Below are 27,008 nucleotides of genomic sequence, written 5' to 3'. Positions count from 1 at the left end.
ACATACTCTACCACCGGGTGATGTGGCCGCTGAAGTTATGTGAGGTCCCTTCCTCAATGGCAAGCAAGCTGAAGAATGAGACAATTGACAGGGGCCAGGCAAGACTAAACATTCTGGATGCTCCTCTCTATTGTGACACTATACTGGGAAGGCAATTAATCATGACTGGTCATGGAGGCTACATGAAGTGGTACCCACCTGATACAAAGTAATCCATAGACCTGAAGTGGCAAGTAAGTGTTCTGATTTAAGTTTCTAAAGCCTTAACCCTTCAGGGACAGAGGCCTGTTTGACTTTTTTAGAAAATCTAACATGCCTTGATGTTTTTGTATATTTCCCCTAGCTATAAGTATTGATGCACAAGTGGCTTATATGATTATGTTATAGAGAACATCAGACATAACAACATTAGAGTAAAAGGAATGTAGTACATTTTTTAAATCAAATGTTAAACCACCCTTACAAATACCTTTATTCAGAGGTGCTCAGAATTTGTGCAAAAAAAACATTGTAAAGATTTCGAGCTAAGACCTTTGAACTCTGAAACTTGTAAACATAGGTGTTGGCTATACATATGTGAGTTTAGCATTCAGAAACTGTGTGTGGTTTTACTACTACATATTTATAATAGCAGAGTAACCTGTTTCTCTCTCAAATGTGTGTCCCTACAAATGCATATTGATGAGTTACCTGGGAGACCTCAGACAAAGACAATGGCCATTGCATAATGGCCCAGGAATGTCTTTGTGGCTCACTTCCCCCAGAGGTTTTCAGGCCACACCATGGCCCAATGGAGATCACTTAATCACCATTACTCATCATATGAATGGCTGTCATTTGCTAATGGGTGGGTCCTTAGGAGCAGAAAACTCACTGACAGACTGAAAAGTGCATCAGCTCAGCTATATTCTTCTTACAAAGTACTTATTTATATTTAATTTTCGAACTTTATATATTTTAAAAGAAAAGGGTCCAAGGTTCATGTGGGGTTTCTTTATATGTCTGTAGGACAAAAACTTGCGGAGTTTTGACAACATGAAAAACAATTCCCACCGGTGGGTAACTGTCCCAGAATGGTCTGCTAGTACTGTCCCAGAATGGTCTGTAAGTTAGGCTGTTTCTCATTTAGGTAAGCCATTTTCTACCACTGACATGGAACCAAGATAAAGAAAACTGTTCGAATGGAGTGCTAGTCGTGGTTTCACTCTAGGAGACAAATTAGTGTTAATTTCAATCCCTATTAACATTAGTTATTAGCTTTTGTATGATTTTTTTTGTAAGGTAACCAGGTTGATGAAATTAAATTAAAAAAAAGTAATCTTACATCTTGCTGTTCTTGCCACGAGGTAGTGCTGCACAATGAATCCAAACCCAATTAAATAACCGCAAAAAGCTTCCATTTAATTAAACAACATGTGCGTGTGTGAAATTGACAACCTCTGTTTGCAGTCTGCTCATTGTCTATAGGCCCGGCAAAATAGCCCATTTTGGAGCCAAAAATAGACTTAATTGTAAAATAATTTTTTTCAGCATAGATCATTACTATGAGGTGTCCAGAACAACATACTAAAAGTCCTTTTTTGTATTACAAGCTTCTTTTGAAATTAATTTGAATATGCACATGAGCGTCAAAAAAAAGGCAGGGGATGCTTGTTGACAGTGCATTGTTTTCAGAGTTAATTCTTAATTACAGTGCATGAAATGCATCAATGCCCTGTATTGTTATTTCTAGGCTTCTTTTTACAGTGAATGACATCCTATTGCCACTCCTGCTCACTCTTCTTTCCTTTCTTCTTATGATCATTTGTCCATCAATTCTTACTCCTTTTTCATCTTTTTATGTCAGCTTTCTCTGACTTACTTTCAACCAACATGACTACCCTAGCAACCACATCAATTACTCTAGCAACAACCTTGCAACCACTTGTACTTTTCCTTTGGTACTGGTATTTCCTTCAGGATTTTTTTTTTTATTCTTAACTTTTGCATTGCATGCACTGTTATTTCCTTCAGGAAAAGCTTATTCTAGTTTGAAACAGTTTTCTTGTCATAGCATATGCTGCTATACTGCTTATTTTGTCCATATGTAATATAATTGAGATGTAAAGACACAATAGGTCAAATTGAGCCGTTACTTACTGTTACTAAAGTAAGGTCTACCACCTAGGCCAAATGTATGGATATAATGACACTGTCTTAAGGATAACTTATTCTAACAATTATTTCAGCTGCAATCTCTGTTGAAAGCGCACTTATAACAAGTCTTGATTGAAAAAAATAGGACATATTTACGGAGCCTTTAACACTTACTTTTTCACAATCAAACGATTTAGCCATTGTAAATAACACAGAACAGCCCATACTGGACGTGGTCCATGCAATCACCACTCCCTGGATCACTTTCACGCTTGGTAAAGCATACCACTAATGCTAAAGTAATTTACTCCTACCTGCATTTCTAATGTGTATTAAGCAACACCACAAATTCTGTGTCCAACGAGCTGACAAAGCTGAGAAAATGTTTGTCTTCAGGGTAATAAGTAAAAGGTAAAACTGATCCTACATTATGCGTCAACAACAATGACAAGGCTGACAACCAGGAGCAAGTTGTTTTACAGTTGTATGCTATGTTACACCAATTCATATTGGGGAACCATTGTGATTTCAAAAGCTCCACATAAAACCAAAGCAATATACCTTAACATTTTTATTGATGGTGACGTTATCATGTTATTAACAACATAATTGGTAATCCCACTCATTCACATCTGTTGCACAAAGAAACTGCACTGGGAAGTCAACAGTAAATCATAACATGATACAACCTGGACATGCCCATAATGGTTCAAACATCTTTCACAAGGCATGTAATAACTGCTTTTTGACAAGTTGAGGAAATTATTGAAAACAAATATCTTTGGCAAATCCCATCTGGAATATTTTTTAAAGGAACATAAAAAAATAAGAAAAATAAATAACTTCCCTTCAATATAAACCTGTCATATCCTTTCATTTCATTTTTTTTTTTTTTTTTTTGCACCTTCCCCAGATGAATGCTGCGCCATTTCTTCTCTACCCTCATCCACACACAACTTTGAAAAGTAAATGATGGAAAAGACGCTCCCTTTCATTCCTGGACTGGCAACTAGATCTTCTGAGGCCTAAACGGTTTTATGTTTAAACTGGAGGATATAATAGAAGCTGCACAGGCACTTGAAAGACATTAACATGGACATTGAACCGTGTACACAGTCATGCAATAATACAAGATGGCCGACAGGACCTTGAGGTAACGAATGACATACCAAGGTGCTGCTTGAAGCATGGCACAGTATAGGAGGTTCCAGCCATTCGGCTGTGCACTGTAACCTTCATCTCCATTTTGAATTGCTCGTGCAACAGAAATAAAAGGGAACCACCTTTAGCATCAGGGAATATGTACACATCATTTCTTCCAATATATATATATATATTTATAAATATACACATCTGTCCAGTTGTTTGAGTCTTTTCCATTAACTGTTTTTGCTTTTAACTGTCAAGCTTGTCCACAATTTTTGCAGACGTAGGCAAAGCAATCCAGTTTGCATAAACACTATCATTGGCATATCTTGAAAAGACAGGGTTAGTGCCATCAAGTCTGTTGAGCTGTACCGGGCTCCTCTCTGGCCAGTTCGGGTATGACATGCCTAAAAACGAGAACATATCATTTGTCTGCAGGGAGGGTGAGGGTAATGTAGAGTACAGACAGTAAGGCTCTCAACAAAATCTCTTATAAAGTGGACTCAGGGTCAGGAGAATTGGACAAAAATGGTGAATGACCTGACATGATTATAATCTCTGCATGTGGGCAAAAAGAGATGTCAGTAGTTGATGTTGTGAACAGTATGTAAATTAAATTCTCTTCAATTATGTTCTGTTTTCAACATGCAAGCTCAATAAAGCTCTTTCCTTTTAAAGGAGCCTTGTAGTGGAAGACTATTCACAAGAATTGTTTCTCTGATATTATTGCTAAATACATTTAAGGGCTTACGACTGATTGTATTGATTGTTTTTTATTCATTTGTTTAACAGTGAGGTTTATGTTCATGTTCAGAAGAGTTCAGTTGAAAAGCCTTACTGTTCCTCTGTTCAGCAATTCAGAATCCATATATACATTTTATCACTATGTACAAAGAAGTACAGAAATCATAGGACAGTTTGTAATCCAAACCAAATACACAACTGACTTAGCTAGGACCTGTTTCGAATGTATTCCTATTTATAATGCTGTAAAATAACCTAAAATTAAAATAAAACATTGCATACAATGTTGGATGTCATAAAGGTATTACTACTATCGTGCAAATACAAAATCAATATTAAGTGATAATAATTGATAGCAAAAGTCCATTAAACCAGTGCAAATAATCAAAATTGTACAGTTTCCAAAAGGTTTCTCACTGTTACTTTATTAAGCTTCGCGTACATCAGAAGCAGGTCCATGTTAAAATTAGACAGCCGATTCCCCCCTTAACATATTAAAGACAATCAAAAAGTTTGCCACTAAAGACTGAGATCACCGGTTAGCATGCCACTACCACGACTACCCACTCCATAGCCAAGCACAAATTGCCAGAAAAAAGACAACTTGTGTTTTTTTCTGTCACTAGAATCGAGTAAATGCATTGGAAATTCTACCATAGAGCTTGTTTTCAATCCAAGTGGAGGGGAGGTTTCGAGGGAGTGGGGCGTTATTACAGTCCACTAGAGGCGTGTCCTCTTCAGAGAGGGCGTCATCGTAGAGAAGGGCGTCGGCTGGCGTGGAAGCCGCCAGGTCCAGGTAATCCTAACAGGGAGAGAGGAACTTGGTTACAGTTCACCTCTGGGAGGTTGAGGCTGATTGATGTGGTTGATGAGGGGAAAAACGTAAGGTTATACATAAAACCACTGTTCCCTGAAGGAGGAAAGAGGTACAATACAGACAGTATGGGATATCACTAAAATGCAGATGACACCAAGTGACGTATGGAGACCACACCAGCCTACATAAGCCAGGACACTCCTCAGATCAACCCAGAGCTCTTCACCAGACACTATCTCCTTCAGGGAACTGTGGTTTTATGCATAACCTTGCATTCCCTCTCAGTCGATTCACCCGGTACAACACAAAAAGTATGGGACCTATAATCACACAGCTGAGGCTGAGGCTGAAGAGAATATTAGCACCCAACCGTGGAGTAAAGAGGGCAGAGGAAGCTGATACTGATGGGGCCACCATGCGGTAGAAGTCCAAGCGGTAGAAGTGTACAAAGGTCGCAGCAGAGCACATCTCCTCCACTGACACACCCCTGAACAGTGCCCACGACCCCCCCCCCCCCCCCCCCCCCCTTTTTAGGTGTGACTAGAGGTGTCTAAGCCAGACAAGCAAGGGCATGATATCCCATTCTATGTGTTGAACTGAGTGAATCTAATGAAAGGGAAATGTCTGGAGCACAAGTGCAGAGATAATGTATGCTATGCATAATGGTGTTCCTGAGGCAAAATTGATTTGAAAATGGTAATTCATTTTTGACAAGGTTCTCTGTGTGCATGTAGGAGGGGAGGTGGGGTGTAAAGAGCGGGAGAGAGAATGTTTTTTTCTGCCCTTACTCGACTTTTCACCATCATCTTCTCCAACTCCTTGCTGATCTCTGTGAATGTTGATCGTTTGTCGGATTCCTGTTTCCAGCATCGAAGCATCAGATTGTACCTTTTGGAAAAAAGAAAAGAAAGAAAGAAAAAAATACCGTTAGCATCTGCCACAACACAGCAGAATGATGACATGAAACACAGGACAACTTAATTGTTGATTTGATTTGGACAATAATGGATAGTATAAGAATTGTATACAATTTTTTAGATATTTGAAAACAAAAATCACAATATCATGTGCATGTGACAGTATGAATGTATTCAATTATAATGTGATAATGTGACAGCATACGGGATAAATGTATTGAATGATATTAGACAGTGAGCATACATTTCTTCAGAGCAGTTCTCTGGTTTTTCCATGCGGTATCCTGTCTTCAGAAGGTTGAAGAGCCTCTCAGGTGCAATGCCTGGGTAGGGATTTCCTCCCAAAGTCATGATCTCCCACAGAAGAACACCAAATGACCAGCTAGTGGGGAGGATAACAATATTCTGTTAACAGACGATCAGCTGAACTGTTGGGATACAATGTATTAGTTCTTCTTTTTTGGTGATATTACAAATTGACCAATGGCAGTAATGCCACTTAATCTTCACAATATAATTCATATTAAGGTTTGTGTTTTTCATTTTGACCAAAAGGTATTCATATATACTGTAGATGTAACGTGTGTATATTTTTGATTACGCATGTTTGTTCATGTATTGTTAACCTCATTGACAGTATGAATTTTTACTCACACATCACTTTGGGTTGTGTAGATGTGATCAAACAGAGACTCTATTGCCATCCATTTCACAGGAATGCGACCCTGATAAAAAGAAAAAAAAATCAGGAAAATGTAATTTTAAAGTTTTATTGCTGTGTTCATGCTAATTATTATGCCTCAGAGCTTAAGGAATGTTACCTTGCTTCGCTTTACATAGGAGTCTTCCTCATACACGTCTCGTGACAAGCCAAAGTCTGAAATCTTCATCTTCCGTCCTTCAGCAACCAAAACATTTCTTGCAGCAAGGTCTCTGTGAACAAGCTGTAAAGCAAAGGACAACAGATAAAATACAATTTGTCGCTTAAAAAAAAGAGAGAGCCTTCTTTATATTCCAGATGCATTCTCAAGTCAAACCAATTTGACTCTCTGATTAAATCATCTTTCATCTCACTAAAACAATACAATGTCGATGTCTCCTCAACAAAAAACAACTCTGTCTGGTCAGCTAATGGCTCCCTATCTACCTTCATTTCTGCCAGGTACTGCATGCCTCTTGAAATCTGCCAGGCGAATGAGATCAGGTCGCCCTGGGTGAGTGCCCTCTCGTCTGGGTTCTCCAGGTAGCTAGAGTTACGGTTGCCATCGTTGCTCATGTAGCTGGGCCCCACCTTCCGGCTCTCTCGCAGGAAGTTGCGCAGAGAGCCATACTTGGCATACTCCACGATCAGATACAGTGGACCTGGAGGCAAAGCAGGAACAGAAGCCCAGCATACAGATTTAAGGCAAACAATAGTCTCAAATATTTAATCACCATCCAGGGGCAGGAGAAGAGAGTGAAAGAGGTTGATGAAAACACAAGAGGGTCTTACCATCTTGGGTGCAGGCTCCATACATCTTTATGACGTGTGGATGGTTGACCTGCTTCAACAGGGTGAACTCAGACATGAGGTCACGAAGTTCACTGTGAGAGGCATTTTCTGTGGGAAATAGAGGAATGACACACTGTGTCAATCATTCTGATATGTTCTGATATAATATTTTTAACAAGCTGCTGTAAACCCATACATACAAGAAACATAACTATTGTATATTATGTGATACTTATTGTGTGTTGATAAAAGTAAAGTCTTCTTACCTTTCAACATTTTAACAGCCACAGTGGTGTATCCAGCTTTCCCCTTCAGTCGGAATGCTGTTGCCTTCACCACCTTTCCGAACTCTCCCTCTCCGAGAGTCTTACCCAACACCAGATTCTTACGTGGGAACTCCCATTTTGGATCCTCCTGTTAGCAGACCACACAAAGGAAGGAAATGTACTACACCCTAAGGTTCAAAAACCAGAATCCCTTACTGATACTTTCCAGGGCAGAATGTGCATGACACATATCACAACAATACCTCAAGGAGAGCAACTGGCCTAGGATCTCGTACCGGTATTTTAAAGGTGTCGATGGCCACTTGGTTCTCCATGGAGTCCAGAGAGCCTCGCCGCATGTTATTGGCTGAGTAGCTGATGGGGTAGGACTGGGCGGGCCGGCGGAAGGTCATCTCCGCGGAGGCGATGGGCGGCTTGGGCGTGTTCTTGTGGTAGCGGTGGATGTAGTAGGAGGAGAGGAGGATGGAGACAACGAAGGAGAGGAGCACGGCCGTGGCGATGATGGTCTTGCAGACATCGTCACACATGGCATCTGGAGCAGAGCACAGTCAAGAGACAAGGTAATTAAAAACAAATCGCTTTCCAAAACAAGTTTTCAAAATTTGCCCCATTTGTATCCCATTCTGATGGAGTTGGCATAATGGACGTGAGCCTTTTACAAGTTCATGAATTGCCAACAAATAAAATGATTCCATGAAAGCAAGTTACAAATTATTATATCATTATTATAAGAGCAATTTAATATATCTGCGGTCGCCTTTTGTAAACCTGGACATCAAAACCTACAATCTGACTACATTTAGAAAGTTTGTCACACTGAAGGGCACATGCTTTTAAAATCATTTTGAAACTTGCATGAAAGCATGTTAGATATGATAGACACATTTTTGCTAATGTCACTCACCCTCTATGTCATCCTTTTCACAGAAGCATTTCTCTGAGAAGCAGTAGCAGGTTCCATAGCCAGCTTTGATTCCAAACATCAGGCCTGCCTCGTGTCCCCCAATAATAGTGTCCCCTACACAAGTACATGGGGAAAGTGAGCAAAGCCATTCCTTTATCCTAAGCTGCAATAAATACATGTCAGTTAGTAGACATGGAGGCATTTTAGGCCCCATTAAATAACGCATATTAACTGAACAGGAATGCATCTAAACAATGGCACAAACAAAATAAAACCAATTGCATGATCACAAAAATGTTAGTGAAAAAAGTTAGTCAGCGATGTGGCTCACTTGTGCAGTCCTGAGGACATATTGTATCTTTTCTCTCCACTACATCACAGAAACCATCAGGGCAGGTCCGCAGGTCTGGAGAGCAGGTGGAGTAATTCTGCGATATGCCTGTGGTGGAAAGAGATGGAATTACAAAGTAGTTCCACAAAACAGTATTCAAATGAGTGGTTTGTCAGAAAAAGTAATTAAAAAAAGTCGAGCTAACATTAAAAGAGGGAAAGTAGATCTGCTGGAACCATAATTCATATAATAGATATATATATATTATGGATGTCATAGTATGTCATATTATGTTTATATTTTGTATGTGTATAAGAGAGCAGTGTCTGCCAACAATTCCCTGCAGATCAGATCAGATGGAGAGTGTGGGAGAGGTTTGGATTGTAGTCAGAGTGTCGGGGAACTGAACCTTTCTCTGTGCTTTGTCTCCACTGGCATCTCCCTGTTGGCGTTCCCAGTCCCCGGAATGCTTCACATTCCCCTCGTTTTCTCTTCTCCGCACATGATAACATACGCTGGTCCACAAACTCCTCCTGAGCATCTACACATCACAATTCCAAAGGTTGAGAGACCACTCAGTTTCATTTCAAGAAGATGAAAACTATTTGGCAAGTAATTGATTTAACATGCGCATGGAAAAAATGTCTTGTTGTTTTTTTTTTAATTTATTTGTAATTAATAGTGTGATATGTAATATATATATATATATATATATATTTGTAATTAATAGTGTGATATGTATGAGACATTTGAAGCTGATTTGCCTCTGCAAATCGTACACACGGAATAAGTGGAAAAATCAGTAGCATCAATATCAGTGTCCAGAACGTGACCATCATGATAAAGGGTCTGTGCCCAAGTATGCTCACAACAGAACAGAATGTCTGAAAAGATATTTTGTCCTCTGAGCATAAACAAGCACTGTCCAGCAAAACCAAAGTGCACCAGCAAACCAACTTTTTTTCAGCAGGCATTGCATGCTTCTGTGCAGCATGGATAATTATTTTCCACAGCACTTTATAAGTCACCCACAATGTCACTACCTTCAAACCCTATCGTTCTACTCACTTTTAAGTCTAGTCCACTCTCAAATCTTACAATATTGAATGGAAGACTGCACCAAAATAACCAATAAATGTCATCCTTTAGAAAGTGTCAAATGTTTTTGTAAAACAAACAATCCGTCTAGACAGAGAGAGAGAGAGAGAGAGATTTACATTCATCTTCAAAGATGACAAGCAGCTGGGTCCTGGCCTGCAGTTGCAGCTGCTGCTCCGTTGCGATCACAACATATTGAAGCTCTTGGCATTCAGCCCGACGAAGCACCTCAGTGTCGTTCACGTACAACATCCCTGAAACGTCCCTCAGGCTGCGGCCAATGCCCACTGCTGAGAAGCAGGACTGCAGGTCTACTGACATGTTCCTGTCGACAATCTCCAGCTGGTATTCCACGTCAATGCCCTGAAATTTCTGGCAATTGTCCACACAGACCCTTCCGATCTGAAATATAAGATAACAGATGAATAAGTACATATGCACTTCTTTTACTATCTGGACAAATGTGTCTGTCAACAGCTATTACGAATCTTGCCCTTGTAGAGGCTAGAAGACCTACAAAAAAATGATTATGAGCTTCAGCACAATTCATATGAAGTTTTATCAGGAACGTAACTAAAAACTCATCACAAACCTTTGAGAACATAGTGGATTTTCTTGAGACGGTGAACACATAGCTGACGTTGGTGAAGCGAATGGGCACGGGCAGAATGGTAATGTTAAAGTGCAGCATCACGTTCCAGTCCCGCCCTGGGTATGATCTGTCCTTTACCAGATAGTCCATCTGAAAGGATCTGTTCTCCAGGATGGACAGGCTCTTATTGAGGATCAGTTCTAGAGGTACAGTAACATGGGCAGAATGAATCAGTCAGTCAGTCAGTCAGAACGAAACAAAGCATGCACTCAGGTGACTACTGCACTGGATGATTGCAATACTGTATTGGCTGTGAGCAGTCAGATGAGGGATGAGAACAACTTTGTGCTTCCGTTGTATGAAACTTCTTACATGATTAACGTGCATTAACATTTTAAAATTAATAACATAATCTGGCTTCATTTCAAGACACGACTGCCTCAATCACACCAGGCATTTTTATTATGACAGAACAATTTCAATCCCCCTCTCCAACTAATAGTAAAGAGGTTAAGTATCAGCAACAGTGTTTGCTTGACTTACTGTACTCATGGATGGTGCCCCGCACATTCCCAAAAATGGCCTTTTCTTCTCGGAATGAGTGGGCCACGAAAAACGTGTTTTTGGTCCAGGTGTCATTGGTGATCATGGTACCAGTAAGCTTGTTCTGAATGAGATCTTTCGGGTAGATTGGTGTGGTGTCCCTGTCATAAACAGACAAGTTGCCAAAAACAGCCCCCTGCAAAAAAAAAGGGGGTTTCAATGTTAATGACTGCTACTGCACCCAGATGTAAAGGCGTAATTGGTGACACTTTGTGCTGATGTGCTTAATGTTATGCATTGTAGGTAAATCTGACACAGACGAATAATAATTATTTTGTGGCCGTCCGTGTGAAGACAAAGCCAATGTACAGTACCCACAGCATTACATATTACACTTGTCATTCTGCTCGTCATTGTATGATGTCCATGAACCGTTTCTGATAAATGGTGCTGTCAACATTTCCAATTATCAAAGCCAAGATATCCTTTGGCATCAATTTACTTGGGGCAACAAGCTACTTGATACCATTGTTGGAGACACTGAATACCCCATTGACATAAACACTTGCTAATTATAGGCAGAAGATTGGTCCATATATTATTGGGGGAGCTGTAGAACTGCTTATTCAAGCAAGTTTTAGCCACAGAGGGAATTAACTGCTGGCATTTCCCAAATAGCATAATGCCGTCTTAATGCTTGTAAGTGACACTGAGCTAGTTCCTGCCGCCATTTTGTGTTTTTGAAAACACAAAACACTCCCTTTCCTATAACACTAGGTCTTGGTCTTAGGACTGGAATGCAGGACTGTGAATGTGTTCTTGTTTTCATCTCTTTCAAGATAAAAAAGAATGTGGACAGGTGTTAAGCAAGGTCATTATTCATCATTATCTATCAGCACTTTTATTATTTATTATTGAAAAAGTGTTGAGAAACAAACAGAAGGGGGTACTCACTTCCATTCGATTGAACTCCACCACCACATCCTCTGTGTCTGTGCCGTTGACGTACGGCGCGTTGTCGTTCTCGTCGTAGATGTTCACATGCATAGGGAGGAACAGTTTGTTGATGGTCTCTCCCGTCTCCACTATGCAGACGACCTGCATGCGGTACACCTCCCTCTCCTCCCGGTCCACAGGCCTCGTCACCAGCAGCTCAGAGGTGGTGTCGTTCACCTCGAATGGCACAGGTTCGTCTGCAGAGTGGAGCCAAAGAGTCTATTTTATTTACAGATGTTAATGAAAACAAAACAACACTTACTTTTTACACTTACCTAATTTTATTCATGCACACAATATCATCTCTCACCAATGTGTGTCATTATCAGGCAAAACGATGTGCAATACAAGTTGAAAGAATACAACCTAGAAGACCTGGTTTAACTACCTGCATCCACCCCATAGCTGATGGTGTAGTTGAGGCACAGATGGGATCTGGTCAGCCTCCTTAGTTGGAACAGCGGCCCAGGCATACGGTTCTCTGTGATGTGAGGGGTCACTTCCTTGTCTGGGAAACAGAGCTTCTCCAGCGTGATCTGGTCACAAGGGGGCGCTGTGGCGTTGATGAAGATGAGGTTGATCCCCACTGTGTTCCGGAGGTGGCAGCTGGCTCTCTGCACTGGTCCATAGGTGACCATAGCCTTCAGGCTGAGCTTCTTGAAGGACATCATGGAGCTTGGATCTTGAATCACGAAGATTACCACAATGAAGAAAAAAAATAATTAGTTCTGAGTTACTGAACATCATCAGAGTGAAGATAGGAACAATTAAGGTGTATAATGTGCTTTTTTTGTTTTTTGCTATTTGCATTGGTGGCCCTGACATCCTTTATAGTCATAACTGCATATTACTCATAATAATCTGGGTATGTTTTCACTTGGTTATTTTAATTAAGGTAATATTAAATTACTGAAAATATCCTATGACCCCTTAAGCTGTAAACAGGATGGAAGTTCATTTGTATCCTCTTGCTGTAGAATCATGGAAAGACACAGCTTAACCCATCTCTTTAGCACATTCACACTGATGGGAGAGTGATAAAGTTATGAGTCAGTATGACAGCATGGAATGTCGTAAGACTTGCAGTAAAGTGGCCTAATGATGGACTAATTCCCGTAGCAGCGGAAAGATATAGGAGAATGTCTTAGCCCCTTTGACCTCATAACTCTCATATGCACTTAATGCACACTCCTCTGCATGCTCTGGAGAAGCAGCTCCACTGCTAAGGTCCAGGATGCAGAATGAGGAGATGTGTGATGGCTTTGTGACACAGAGCTACCATACAAAAAAGTGCCATTAGGAAGAAACAGAAGGTTGTTTCTGATTTGTGTATTTAATATGAAAATATTTTGAAAAAGGGAAACATATCAAGCCTCAAATATAAGTTATGTACAAACTTACTGTCAGAGTGATGTCACTTCATTGTAGTTTTATGATAAAACTGTACAATTGACAATGACACAGTAAAATGTAAAATATCTAATGTATGCTGCTCATTGAGGTTATGTCAACATAATCAATCATTGTGACCAGTGTCATGGCCCAAGGTAAGGACTCATGAGTTGCTTTTGTCAAGCTTATAAGGGCAGCTGACGGTGTTGTAGTGCAACTCACACACAGAGCCGAAGTCGTTCCACTCCAGTGTTTTATTCATGCTGATCATTCCTGTGGCCTCATCCATGTGGAACCACGACGCATAGTGCGGAGGTCTCGAAGGGTTCTGCCAGCACAGGTAGAAGTGGGGCCTCTGGGGTTCCTTGTCCTGCATGGCGAAGACCTGAAGCACGGGCGACCCAGCAGGCTGCCCGATGTAAATGCTCTCGGAGTAATCACTCTGCGGGAAGTACAGGCCTGAAGCACCTGTAAATCATACACACGTGCGTTATCATTCATCACACAGGTGATATAAAACGAGTAACGTTACTCCAAGTAATTATCCAGCTGAGTGAGTAAATGCCTTCAAAAACAAATGTCTTCTGCAGAGCCGGTAAAGCTATGTGTCAGCACCAAACTTCAGGCTCAAGACGGATGTGACTCACCAGAGGCCAGGTACACACTATAAGCCAAACCAATAACCAGACCCGCTATTGCCCGTGCTATTAGTCTTTTACCAATAACAGGCCGGGATATTGGTTTTGTGCACGCTACTCAGCCCCTTTGCACAGTAACCCCCCCTCCTCCTGTAACAGGAGCCCAACAATGTGTCACTGTGGCTTCATATCAATCTACATCTGACAGGACATTGTGCTCCTCAAGAGAAAGACATGATGTATTTCATTCTATTCAACAACCGAACAAAAGTGACAAAGAATAAAAACCAAAGAGGATCTGCTTATTACAAATGCCTAGAGGAGGGGTCAGCAGTCCCACTGAAAACGTCCCCTTTGCTCTTAAATCAACGGAAATTGAAAGGGAAGAAGATCATGTGACTCAGCGACACTGCTCCTCTAATGAATTTCTCACATGGTCAATACGATGTGGTTTCCGCTTCTCCTTGGGTTCACCTTGGGAAGTTTAATTAGAGGGGATAACATAATACGGCCAAGAAATGAATCACGACCTGCTAGGACCTATGTGGAGAGGATGACATGAGAGAGGGAGAAAGAGAGAGAGCACATGAGAGGAGAAATAGAGAGATAGAGAGAGAGGGATAATCTATAAAACACCATAACGGCCCTCGTGTGTTTTACCGGAAAAGGGAGATGCGAGTGTTTGCCCTGTAATTATATCCCCCATTGCGCTCCTGTTCGACGACGGTGGGCGGCCATTTAGGGAACGCACTAATGTCATTAGCAGACAGTGAAACTTGATTTGCTATTTCTGTTGGTGCAGTTTAGGCCTTGGCTCTGGTTTCAGACGCTGATTTAATTTTGCTGCGCTTGGATGACAGGAGGTCGGATTGATGGATAAAATGTGGCCAGCCCTCCTGAAGGATGGAGATACACTCAGGCCAGCTACAAGACCCTTTATTAAATGCCTTGTCGAGACCAAAACAAACACAAGGACTAAGTGTACCTTGTTAAATGATCCACTGATACGGCTGGTGCCACATGGAGGATTTCGTGATATTTCAAAAGAACAGGACTGTATCAGATTTCACATTTTAGAATATGACGCCAAACGGCAGTATAAACTAATCTGGCATTTGACATTCCCATGCTATTTTTCAAAGCACAGATGAAAGGTAGAGATGTTGCTTCTCCTGTTTCTGACCACCAGATGTAGACATATTCCTTGAGCTTAAAGGTATTGAAGCCTATACCCCTGACTGCAACAATACTGCAAGCTGTTTCCAAGGCCACATGCATTTCTAAGTTTAACATAACTCCACAGCTTATTGATCACTCCCATAACTACATTACCCCTTCTGAATTTGAGGCTTCTGAACACTCTCAATCACTTCATCTTTGTTAGCCCTCTAGGAGACTTCTGTTGATGCTTCTGTTGTCAGCTACCATCTTTTTTCACAACCAGCAGTGGGGTGGAGAAAAGTGCCGTTTAACTGGATCCCTGCAACACTTTTATAGACCTGGCTGACAGTGGGTGTTACTGCAGAGCGATGGCATTGGGGGAAGCGTGCCATCTCTACTACTGCTTGGACCCCGGCCAGTGGTCTGAGCCTAGTCTGTGATGCCAAGCCTGGGGCGGCACTACGGCACATCATGGAGGTTTGAGCTGGGCCTCTAACAGGATTCACCTCTGCTCTCCTCCTTCAGAGGCTTGGCAGAGACGACTATCTGTGCTTCGACATAAAAGCACCACTGACTGGAAGTGCTAAGGTCCAGAGCTCTGTTTCAGCACTTCAGTGTGTGTGTGTGTGCAAGCATGTGTAAAGATTGACTCAACCTTGAGTATTAAAGCTTTCAAATAATGAATTTAACATAAAATCTTATATATTCTCTTTATATATTCTGTAAGTGTGTGTATGTCTGTGTTTGTGTGTGTGTGTGTGTGTGTGTGTGTGTGTGTTTTTGTGTGTGTGAGTGTGTGTGTGTGTGTGTGTGTGTGTGTGTGTGTGTGTGTGTGTGTGTGTGTGTGTGTGTGTGTGTGTGTGTGTGTTTCTACAGTGGCACATCAGGATTAAAGAATAAGTTGATTAATTATTTAAACTAGAATTCACTTGTAAGAATTTAGCCACAGCATGAGTAAGCCAACAGTGAACCACAGGCTTTCCAATTGGTTTATATCATTCAAAATTCAATTTATTTCCAGGACGGAAGCCAAGAAAAAAGGGAAGCAGTCAGAGGTAATTAGGTGAATGCATCAAACAGGCCTTGCAGGCAGAGAGACTGCCTGTTTTGCAAAATCAGGAAAATGTTCCCCTAAAGTGTTCCTAAATGCCATACGATGATGACTATGAACGTGTGGTTCCTCGCTGTAATAGAGACTCGGTTCATCAGAGACGCCCGGCGCTCTGACCTCACACAACTGGCGAATGGATTACGACAGTAAACACAATAATACAATCTGAACATATTGATTTCACCTCGCGGGCATATTGAGAATTCAACTCAACAATGAGGGTTTACAGTAACCTGTGTTAGTCAGAGAATCATGGCAGAGAGAGAGTGACAGAGAGAGTGAAAGACAGCTAGAGAGAGAGAGAGAGAGACAGAGAGAGAGAGAGGGGTGGGTGGAAGAGAACAACAGAGTGCTATAGAAAAAAGCTGTGAGGAATAAAGTAATTTAGTGCATCAAGCTCTTTTAGCGACATTTATCTTTATTTTTGGAGCTTTCACCGGGGCAAAAAGGCCCATGCCCTCAGTTTAACACAGTATAAATAAAGCCTAGTTGGCAGCACAGAGCTCTGCAGGAATGTGAGAGGCAAGGCTACGGAGATGCCATGCAAACTGGCCAGGGACAAAGACAGGAACTCGATTAGCTCAACACATGCGCTGCCTGGGAGATTTACCATCTATGAGATCATGTGATGGTGGAGCTCAAGAGCTTGCTGTTCCAGCATACCGCTGACCTGAAACCTGGCCGATGGATGGCTGATACTGTATCAAAAGACTTTATGGTGCTTTATATCCACTGTGACTGCCTGGATTAAACAATAGCAGGTCCTTTCACTAGCTATTACACAGCGCCCACTGGCCGATCTGTAACAGCAATCATCTTTTTGACGTGAGGCATTTGCTGGCGTTGCTTTAGTGCATTAAGCTACAGAAGGAAAGCTGGAGTTTTCCTCAAGGCTACATTTTTTTACAGTTATATAAATACAAGCTACACTGATCCGTTGATAATATTATAAGTATTATATCAGTTATATAAATGTACACAAGCTACACTGATCTGTTGCCAAAAAAAGGAAGCCCCTTGCCCTTTCAACCAAGGTCAACATTCAACGAGTTTGCCTGCAAAAATGATCTGCTGGGGAGTCAAGTAACCAACAGCTGGCTAATCAATTGCAATTCTAATCAACAGGCAAGCGAATGGTTTTAACTGATCCTGGGGACAGAGCATGAGCAGGACTGCATGCTTGCACAGAAGGCAAACCGCTTCAGACCACTCATGCAGTAGCTACATGGTACAAATCAATACAAATACAGCTAACTTCATGGATAGAATTATTGAGGAAACACTCTGTGATACTATGATATGGGGTAGAGAAATGTACTTTCATTTTTTTGTTAGCCTATCACTGGGAAAACACACAGTTTTATGATTTATCATCGCAGGATTCATTTCACCCTGACAAATATTCAACACTACACATTATTACATATATACACACATCATTATTTGTGCCTTTCAAGATTTTAATTAATGAGTTTTGGTATTGCTCAAATCATTGTTCAAGTTTATCTTCTGAACCAGGTGTACAGCATAATAAACAGTGGAAGTGCCACTGGTTTGTCTACACAACAGACACGTGGAGGTGCCACTGGTTTGTCTACACAACTGACAGTGACTCTATAAGACCAGACTGAACATCCTCCCACTGTAATACACCAGCCGACCACTGCCACGCCTACTCATAGCCCACTAGATACCACACAATCCTGGGAGTCATTACTGTGGCAGGGTTTTAATTAGCTGACATACTATACAACAACAACAACAGTTATGGCCACTGTGGTGAAGGGAGAAGAGGTAATATTATTGATCATAATATTAAGGACAAAATGGACAAAGGTGAAAAAACTGAGGTGAAACCCATCATATCAAACTATCTTTTGACACTGGGGACAGCGAGTAACACCAGTTGAGCCTTAATGTTGGGGTTTAGAGCTACAGGTTTGTATGAGTCTGACACAAGTAGACATGATAGACAGGAGGAAACAATTCACAGATAGATAGAGACTTAGGGTCAGGTGACAGGTGCCTGATGGTCTAGCCCAAATGTCTAGACTCAGTTGTCCCACATGTGTTACCAGAATAACTGCACAGGAAACTGAAAACACCTTTATCCATTTTGTCAGTGTTTTATGTATTTCACTAAGAAACCCTATAATCCTAGTATAGCCAGTTTTTTGGGTTGAGGTGAAATAATGTATTGATTCATTAAAAAAATTAAATGTAGTATATTTTGCTTACAATATTATTCAGCATAGGACCTGTGGTAACTATGAGCTAATTTACAGCGGGGGACAAGAAGCAGGATACACAACAACCCTCCAAAAAGCTTAATTGGAACAGCCTTCTTTTTTTAAGGCATGTTAATGGCCAATTAGGCATTGAGGAGCCTGTTTACATGTTGAAACAACCGCTCCTCTGGTTTAGATAAGTATCTAGCCCTAGATATAGTGTAATTGCCTCATGACACAGGTATAGACATGGCCATAATGGCATGACGCACAGATCAATCAGTCATCATGAGCGCAATCAAATCTTCCATCCGTCTGAACAAAGCCCCAAAAACCTCTCGCAATGTTCATCAGTCATCGAGAAATTAGATTTTATGATCTCCTTTGGGATCGGCCGCTGCATCAGAATTGGGTTTTAGGCTGTCCCTGGGGCTGGATGGCACATCACGAGACATGGCTGAGGCTCCATTAAACAGTGGAGGCAGTTTAAAGCCATTATTGTCAGGCTTGTTATCATTTACATTCGCTGGAAATGGGGTGTACGGGAAGGCAGGCTTCAGTATACACTGAAGCAGATGATGCATTGTCAATGAGAGTAGGGAACTACACTTGTGGTTCTGTGTTTGAAATTAAAACAGTATTCCCTGGCATATATAGGCCACATAATCCTATTCACCTTTTTTCCAGATTAACAGCAACACATTAAGAGCAGAGCTCTTGGGGAAACATCCCAATGAAAACAAAAAGTGCTCTGACAATTAACTTCCCAACATTTGCTGACTTTACCATCCAGTGCACTAATTGCATTCATTTGTGCTGTTGTTTCGTTGTGTGTTTTCTCCCACACATGATCAGTCTGCTGACTGCCTGTGGCTTTTGGATTCAGCACCTGCTGAGCTTCTCACTTCCTGCCTGCCCGGCTGCAATAGGCTAGCAGTTGATATTACACGGACCACTGGGTCTGAGAATTGCATCGGGCACTGGCATTTCCTTTATGTTCAAGCGCTTAGGAAATGACATGGGTCAGCTTCCTTTCTACTCTACGTTTACAAAAGTATTTTCCATACACTACGCTTTTGTTGCTGAAAAGTGTGGAGTTTAAATACCCTTTTTTTTGTGTTTAACTTTGAAATGTCATCATATCCTGCAATGCCCTCACAGGCTTTTGAAATGGCCATTAGTGTGTCTTTGTTTGTGTGCGATGACTATCACACCGGATAAAAAAGATCCTTCACACATTGGCAATACTACACTTTACAAGGCAACAAACTAACCTTGTAAATCATTAACTCTAACGGCAAAAATGTCATCCCAATGTGGCAACTGTGTAACCAATCTGGCCACCATTTCTATCTCCCCCACTTCCTCATAACAGAGACCTAAAACAGTCGCAGTCCAGCCGAGCCCAGACCAGGCTTTTGCATTGTGCATTGTTGTAAATGATCGGTCAAACACATCATGCATCACTGACCACTGCAACGTAACGTGTAAAGACCCGTGTAGGAAAACGAGAACTCCAAATGCCCTTGGGACCCTATTTCAATCAATGTCTTCTTGTCCCCCCTCGCTGAGGCAAATTAGATTCCGCCGAGGCTTGTAATAGAAATGTGACCCTTAGTTGACAGAGAGAGAGATGCAGATTGGCCATTGCTAGGACACAGCAGAAGCAGCCATCCCATATACTGTGTAGAGTCTGAGAGTCATTCTGGTGGGCACTCTATTGTTTTAAGGACAGCCAAAGGTGCCCTCAGAACCGAAAGTTAAGTTTTGTATGAAAGACTTTACAGTGCAATTTATCATTAGCCAAAGACGTTGCCTCCAAAATCCAATTGAAGCTGAGGTATTGACTTTTTTTATTAATCGATAGCACCAACATGGTTATGAGTGCTAAGGAATGGCTAATTAAGGGCTGCCATATGGACAAGGATGGAAACTGGTTAAAAAAAAGATGGATCAACACAGGTTGAACAAGGACTAAAGAATTGAAAATTGTATCACTTCTGTACTAATGCAGTCAAGGACATCAAATCACTAATGTAATTAGTGGAATTAATTACCTATTAAAGAACAGCAACCTAAACAAATTCTGCTTCACAAATAATGATTACAAACAAAGAAAAATAGCCTTACTTTTACCCAAATTCAATTCATTTCGATTTTGTTTTTTGCAAGACCGCACACCTTGTTTTTACCTTACTTTAAGAAACAAAAGAGTGTATTTTGCATGTCCCTTACAACAATGGACTTACAAGATGGACTAAGCACAGAGCAAAAAGGGAAATACTCTCAAATGATCAAAACACACACACACACACACACACACACACACACACACACACACACACACACACACACACACACACACACACACACACACCACACACTTATATACAGGCACACATACACACACAACACACCACACAAAAGATTCCATTATAATAAAAGAAAGCCGGTGATGATAATGGGACCAAATTGAGAAGATTTACGATCCCTCCACAAGCAATTCGAGACACAAGCTAAACTAAATCATATAATGTAATATGGGTAGCTAAATCAAATAGCAGCATGTATCAAATGAGATATATTGGTCTGGTCTGTCTCATAAGCCATTGGCCCTCTGATGAAAATTATTGAAAAAAATGCATGGAGGAAGTAGAGCCGGACCAGCGACCCAGTAGCAGACTCCTGCAGATTAGCACTCAGCCAAGGCTTCCCCAGGTCAGCGGTCACAAACGCAGCCATAGATAAGGTAGCCAAGGGTCAGGTCTGCTGATGCATAAATCAATGTGTTGCACCCTAAACATGCATGGCTTTTAACTCTCTGGGTGGAGCAGCAGCATCTACAGTGATGAAGAACAATAGACTACAGAGGTGATGGGGGTCATTGAGAGGCTTTTTCGAAACATAAACAGAGATATTATCAATAAAACATCACGTACGTCATTCATTAAGATGTGGGTAAGTGATTGTCTGAAGAAAAGCACCTGGCTATTCGCTCTATGTGAGGAAATGTGTATCTCACAACCAATACAAAGCCCATCTTCAGTATGTTCCTCCTCTCCATTGTGGTAGAAGATATTTAAGATGTATTATGCTCAACGCGTATCTGCTGAAACTCACTTAACCCTGGTGGCCATCCAAGAACTCTGCTTCTGAGGTTGGGTTCAAAAGCAACCTCATCCTTGCAATCCTGTCTCCGCAAACATGGCTGCAGGTGTTTGAAACCTCTTTCCATACAGACTGAGTGGTCAGCATGTGCTAGATATGTAGCATACTGTACTGTACTGTACTGTACTGTAATGTTAAAAGGATTCGTCAGTTATAAGCAATCAAAACTCAGTTCCACTGAAATTCAAACATTGTTTTTTGAGCTTGAACTGAGACCGAAAGAATCAGACAATTTCCCTTCTTGTGGTAGGGAGAAAGAAAGGTTTGTGATCAATTACTGTCTGTTCATTTTTACAACTCTTATCAAGCAGCTGTCAGCTGTCAAGATAAATCGTCCCCATATATCATCATTGGTTTGGGAGCTATTACGAAGACCCTGACGTTTTTCTACGGCAAACCATTTTACCACCAATTTCCAAACATCCCATCTTTTCATTACACTACTGATAGTTATCACTAATATCCTATTTCCTCCAGTCAATTAACCCATCCACATTAGGGAATATGGCCGATGACTTTTGGCAACACTAGCATGATCATTTTTCAGAGAATGTTTTAACCCCAATCTCATCAGCCAATCATGTACAAGCTTGAAATGAAAAAATAATTTCCGTGTCAAAACAGAGTCGACTGTCTTGAAGGTAGCAAGGCAGAGGCATATGGATAAAAATAGACACGTTATGAATAATCTAAATAAATGTAAATATCGAGAAAACTTTTTGTAGAACTTAACTTCAGGTATTCGATGAGATTTTGTTCAAAGTTTTTTGTCACTGGCAGAATGTTAATCTAAATGCTTTAAGTTAAGAATATACATATATATATATATATATATATATATGTATGTGTAGAACAGGACACTTGACATGATTTCATTAAGCATCTACTGGTTCTGAAAAACATGTAAAGCGTTTTTGCCCTTCTTCAGGGGACGCACTAGAGTGCGTGACTCTCTAAAATCAGCTGTCATTGACAGTTCTTAACATATCTAATTTGTATTGCTTCGCTTTCCGTAAATTGTCATTTCAAGAGCTGCATGCAGACAGAGAGAGAGACAAAAACACAGACACAGACAATTGTCCTTCCCAGGGAGAGAGGCTTGTCACCTGAAACATCAGACTGTTTACCAGCCTCCTCCCCATCCTTCAGGAGCCCTCCAAGTATATTCAGTCCATTAGCCCAAGTTCTCCCCTATCTGAATATCAATTGGGCTTGCACCCAGGTAGCACAGGTTCTTATAAGAGAAGAGGTGAGACAGAAGACTGTCTCTGTGTATAACAAAAACAAATGTGAGCCCGTGCGTTGAGGAAAAGTAAAATAGAAAAACAAAGACCAGGGGGCTCGCAAATCTAAGTGCTTGATGAAGCAGCCAGCTTTCTGATGAAAAACTTGCGAAAGGTAGCAAAGCAGTGAAATACACCCTTCCTTCCTTTTCATAGCATGGAAAAAGTGCTATTGCTTCCATCCACACCCCCCACCCAACTCTATCCCCAACATCCATTTTGAGCACAAAGGGCTGTCATCAAATATATGAGATCCATTTTGCAGTGGGGGCAGTCACCCGTCCTGTGTCTTTAATGAGGGTTTTAGAGCCTCATCTGTTATCGGTGAGCGGTGCGCTCTCTATTATTTTACAGGCAGTGTTTTCCGACCAGAAGACAAACACACTCTGTTTGTCCAGAGCTAGCAGCACCTGCTGCACACCTGCCCTTGGGATGGCCGCTCTGAGTGTGTGCGTGTGTGTGCCTTTTGTTTTGTTTTTTTCAACATGGCAGGCTGCTGCGTGGGTCCTTCACACAATGAGTCACCACGTGAAGTTTCAACAAGAGGCCACTCTTCAAGCCCCAGACAGAGAAAATGTCCTCCACGTTTCCCTTCTCCTCACTAAAATAACACGCTCTTGAAGACATGCAAGTGGCATCACAGGTGTTTCTGCTGGTGGCTTTCAGATTTGATTTTTTTTGTACCTAATCCCCCTGGGTGCTTTTATGATGCTCCTAGGCTTGAAAATGTTCTTTGGGTACTTGAACCCAAGAGCTTCTTATGAGAGTTACATCAGGTAAACAAACAAACAGCTCAGCCAATAAATAAGCAATATGGGAGGAATTCATCAGCAACAGGAGCAGGATGTTGAGGCATTAAAATGTCTCATGTGAACATTTCACACCCTTGGGGGTGCAATTTAGTGGATACTTTTTAACCATGATTAAAAGAGTGCCAATTCAAGCATGGTACAGTCTGGGAGGAGAAGATATTTGTTCTAAGTCATGCAGCCATAAAATTGAGGACTATTTGGTCTGGAAAGTAACTGATAATCAGAATTGGTGTGGTAATAGTTGTTGCATTGATATTCATCAATGAATCAATAAAACAGCACATTCAAACAGTATATTTAAACTTACAGTACTGCATCTGAACTGCTAGGCCTTTATATTAATTGTAGGTTACAAAATGGAAGGAACTGCTTCATAAAGCATTTTCCTTTAAAAAAAATATCGTATTTCTTAATGGAAAATGTAGTTAAGTACACCGACGCCCATGGTATTAGTATTGACCATAATATTAGAAAACGCATAAGAAAGTAGGCTCAGCGAAAGACCTGCAAATTATCTGGTATGCGCTGTAAACGAACTGTGCCACAATGACCGTCCCATTTGAATTCGAGTGGCCACACAATGAGATTTGCAAACTCTTTCGCCATGAGTTAAACTATAAATATAGTCACAGGGACAGAAGCAAGTGTTAGTACAGTTGGACAGTGGGGTTTTACGAGGGATTATAATATTATGATATATAGCTCTATGCATTTTCCTAGTCGGCACCATGTGGCGGAGCGTTACAATTTCGAGGGAGGTATTTATACCTCAGCAATATTTTCCTACTTTGATGCTTGGCAAGAATGTCGAGTCGATATTTTAAAAGACCGAGTTAGACTATGTGACTGAGAGTTTAGACAGTCCAGCCAACTCCAAAAATTATCAAGCTTAGTGGACTTATATTTCCCCCTGTGAAGGACACCAACCAGACAAGGGTTTTGCTTGGATTTTTTTTCCCATGTCTGTCACCTCTGTTTATTATTTGGAACACCTATGTTTGTTCTAACAGCCAATTCGCGTGGCCAGGTAACACCATGTCTAAATTATCTTCTGCACTATAGCATGCACGAATCATGTGGAAATGTAGCCTTTGACGAAAAATGCGCGCCGATGTAGCCTAAATGACCCAACCAGGGCTGGTCAGTAAGTCAAGAAACAAATGTCTGATAACGCTGCCTGATTTCCACAAATGGACATTTCAAATATTCATAACATTTGGCTTAATTAAACATATTCCCATTGGTGCTCATTACTGTGGTTTATCAACCCCCGCTGTTAGTAAAAGAGCAAGATTCTATACTGGGCTATGGGACTTCATTATGAACCATTCTGCAGCATCAGGGAACAGCTGGCGATGCTAAAAGAGCGCAAAGTTGGCGTAAACTTGGTGTAGCCTTCTCCCAAACGTTCCACCCGTATCTGAAAGGTCCGGAGCCAAAACAGCGCGTATACAAGTGCACGTCTGGATTCCCATAAATATACTGTCGACCTTCTTACTTAAACAATACAAATCATAGCATCGACTTTGGTTATATTTGTTAAGATATTGTGAGTAATTTGCCTGGTTCAATTACCTTTCGTGATCAACAATGAGTTGTCCGTGATAAACACCCGTTCGTAAATGTTATAAAGTTTATCTGCGGTCATCGCAATCGTAGTTGTGAACAGTCTGGACTATCATAAAGTTCAATTAATGCATTCACAGTCAAATGTCAGGGTTGTTCACATCTTTAAACTGCGATGTCCTTACAAGGCTAATTGAGGTCAACTCTTACCTTTACAGACGGAAAGGAGTACCAGTACGATTTCTCCCCAGAATATGCCACGCGTTGTTTCCATACTTAGTAACCATAGGTGAAAAAAATCCCAAAAGAACTTGTTCAGCAGTGTATTCTATTGAAGGGTCTTCTAGTAGCTTTTAGATCAGAAAATGTGTTTAGCAGTCAAGCAGCCTAAGTCATAAGTCCCGGTATCCCATAGATGGGTTGGTCACTGCAGGCTGGGCAGCTGGACGTCTGAGGCAGGCAGTGCAGGGGGGAGGAGGTTCACGTCAAGCTAATATGCTGCCTGGCAGAGGAGAGCAGAAGGGGAGAGAGAGGGCGAGCTAGAGCGAGACCATCTCCACCAAAACCAAAGTCGAGAATGCGTTTACGCCTGTTAATTTACAATTCTTTGGTGAATCAGCAATGCTGAGTTTAAAAGCGAAGCAAAAATCACATAAGGTAGAAGTGTTTACATTTTAAGTTTTTGGGGCGTTCTAGAAAAAATATCACGGATATCTACTGTCTGAATAGAGCGTTTTGAGGGTATTAAAACAACTGGTTAGCTGTCTATGCGTTCTAAATGCTGCCACTTTTCGCTGAGCCCATGCGTCAGCAATATAAGGCACAAAGGGAGATAGCCAGGCAAAGTAAAACTTTGCTACAGCAGTCAACATTGATTTGGGTGTTCTTTTTTTTTTGTATAATCATTATGTATTTATTTCACATCCCAATTTGTTTAGCCCTCAATCACAGAATGTGTTTTTACCACTTGAGAATCTGCAGCCCACTCAGAAAACAAATTGTATTTGCATATCATGACATTTTTCAAAGGCAAACATAACTCAATTGTAACCATTACATGGAAAGCTTAATGATGTGAACAAATTAATTATAGCTTTCCATGATACAGACAGTGTCAGAGAGGACAATGTACAACTGACCCAAATTAATTTGATGTACCATTAAGTGCACAGTGTTTTAGCAGGGAAGAACAACATGATCATGAGCTATCACACTGCGTGTAGAACCCTGGCAATTAAGGAATCAGAGAACAAGAGTATCAAGTGATATCTTGTACTCGTTAAAGCATTAATGTCATAACATCACAGCTGGGTTCTACTTGCTATAAGAGTATCAGTGTCTGATCACCCACTGTGAATTTTTGTCACTTTAATATGAATTAAAATCGAACCATCTCATAGACACATTACATCATTTACTACATAAAACCCCTTGGTGGTCTGTGCTCACACGTTTTTACAAATGCTCTGAATGAATCTGTGGTTGGCAGTCCTTGGGTCTCCATTAGTCTTCATAATTCAATTTGACCCCGTGTCAGAAGTTAAGAGGAAGTGACCTGTGCTGTCACTGTGCCTGTCATATGATGTTTATACCCTTTTACAAGCTCTGTTATTGAGCCTCTTCAATAATAGGCTGGGTGTGAGCTA

The 27,008-nt window shown here is 41.1% G+C and overlaps 1 protein-coding gene across 1 annotated transcript; it reads right to left on the bottom strand.

Moving 5' to 3' along the window:
• Positions 1-3,531: 3,531 nt before the first annotated feature.
• ret (ret proto-oncogene receptor tyrosine kinase) lies at positions 3,532-25,636 on the bottom strand (the record flags this gene model as incomplete). Its single annotated transcript, XM_080849388.1, has 20 exons — positions 3,532-3,689; positions 4,681-4,828; positions 5,632-5,731; positions 6,005-6,142; positions 6,415-6,485; positions 6,582-6,704; positions 6,908-7,122; positions 7,253-7,360; positions 7,519-7,666; positions 7,815-8,071; positions 8,444-8,557; positions 8,775-8,882; positions 9,184-9,315; positions 9,992-10,274; positions 10,465-10,664; positions 11,008-11,203; positions 11,962-12,200; positions 12,392-12,685; positions 13,618-13,863; positions 25,573-25,636. The coding sequence occupies 20 exons, from the start codon at positions 25,634-25,636 to the stop codon at positions 3,532-3,534; spliced, it is 3,342 nt and encodes a 1,113-aa protein (XP_080705514.1).
• Between the last annotated feature and the right edge of the window lie 1,372 nt (positions 25,637-27,008).

This window comes from Sprattus sprattus (genome assembly GCF_963457725.1).
Source record: "Sprattus sprattus genome assembly, chromosome: 12".
Lineage (NCBI taxonomy): Eukaryota > Metazoa > Chordata > Actinopteri > Clupeiformes > Clupeidae > Sprattus > Sprattus sprattus.
The sequence above is the reverse complement of the archived record's forward strand: the minus strand, read 5'-3'. Positions and strand labels throughout refer to the sequence as shown.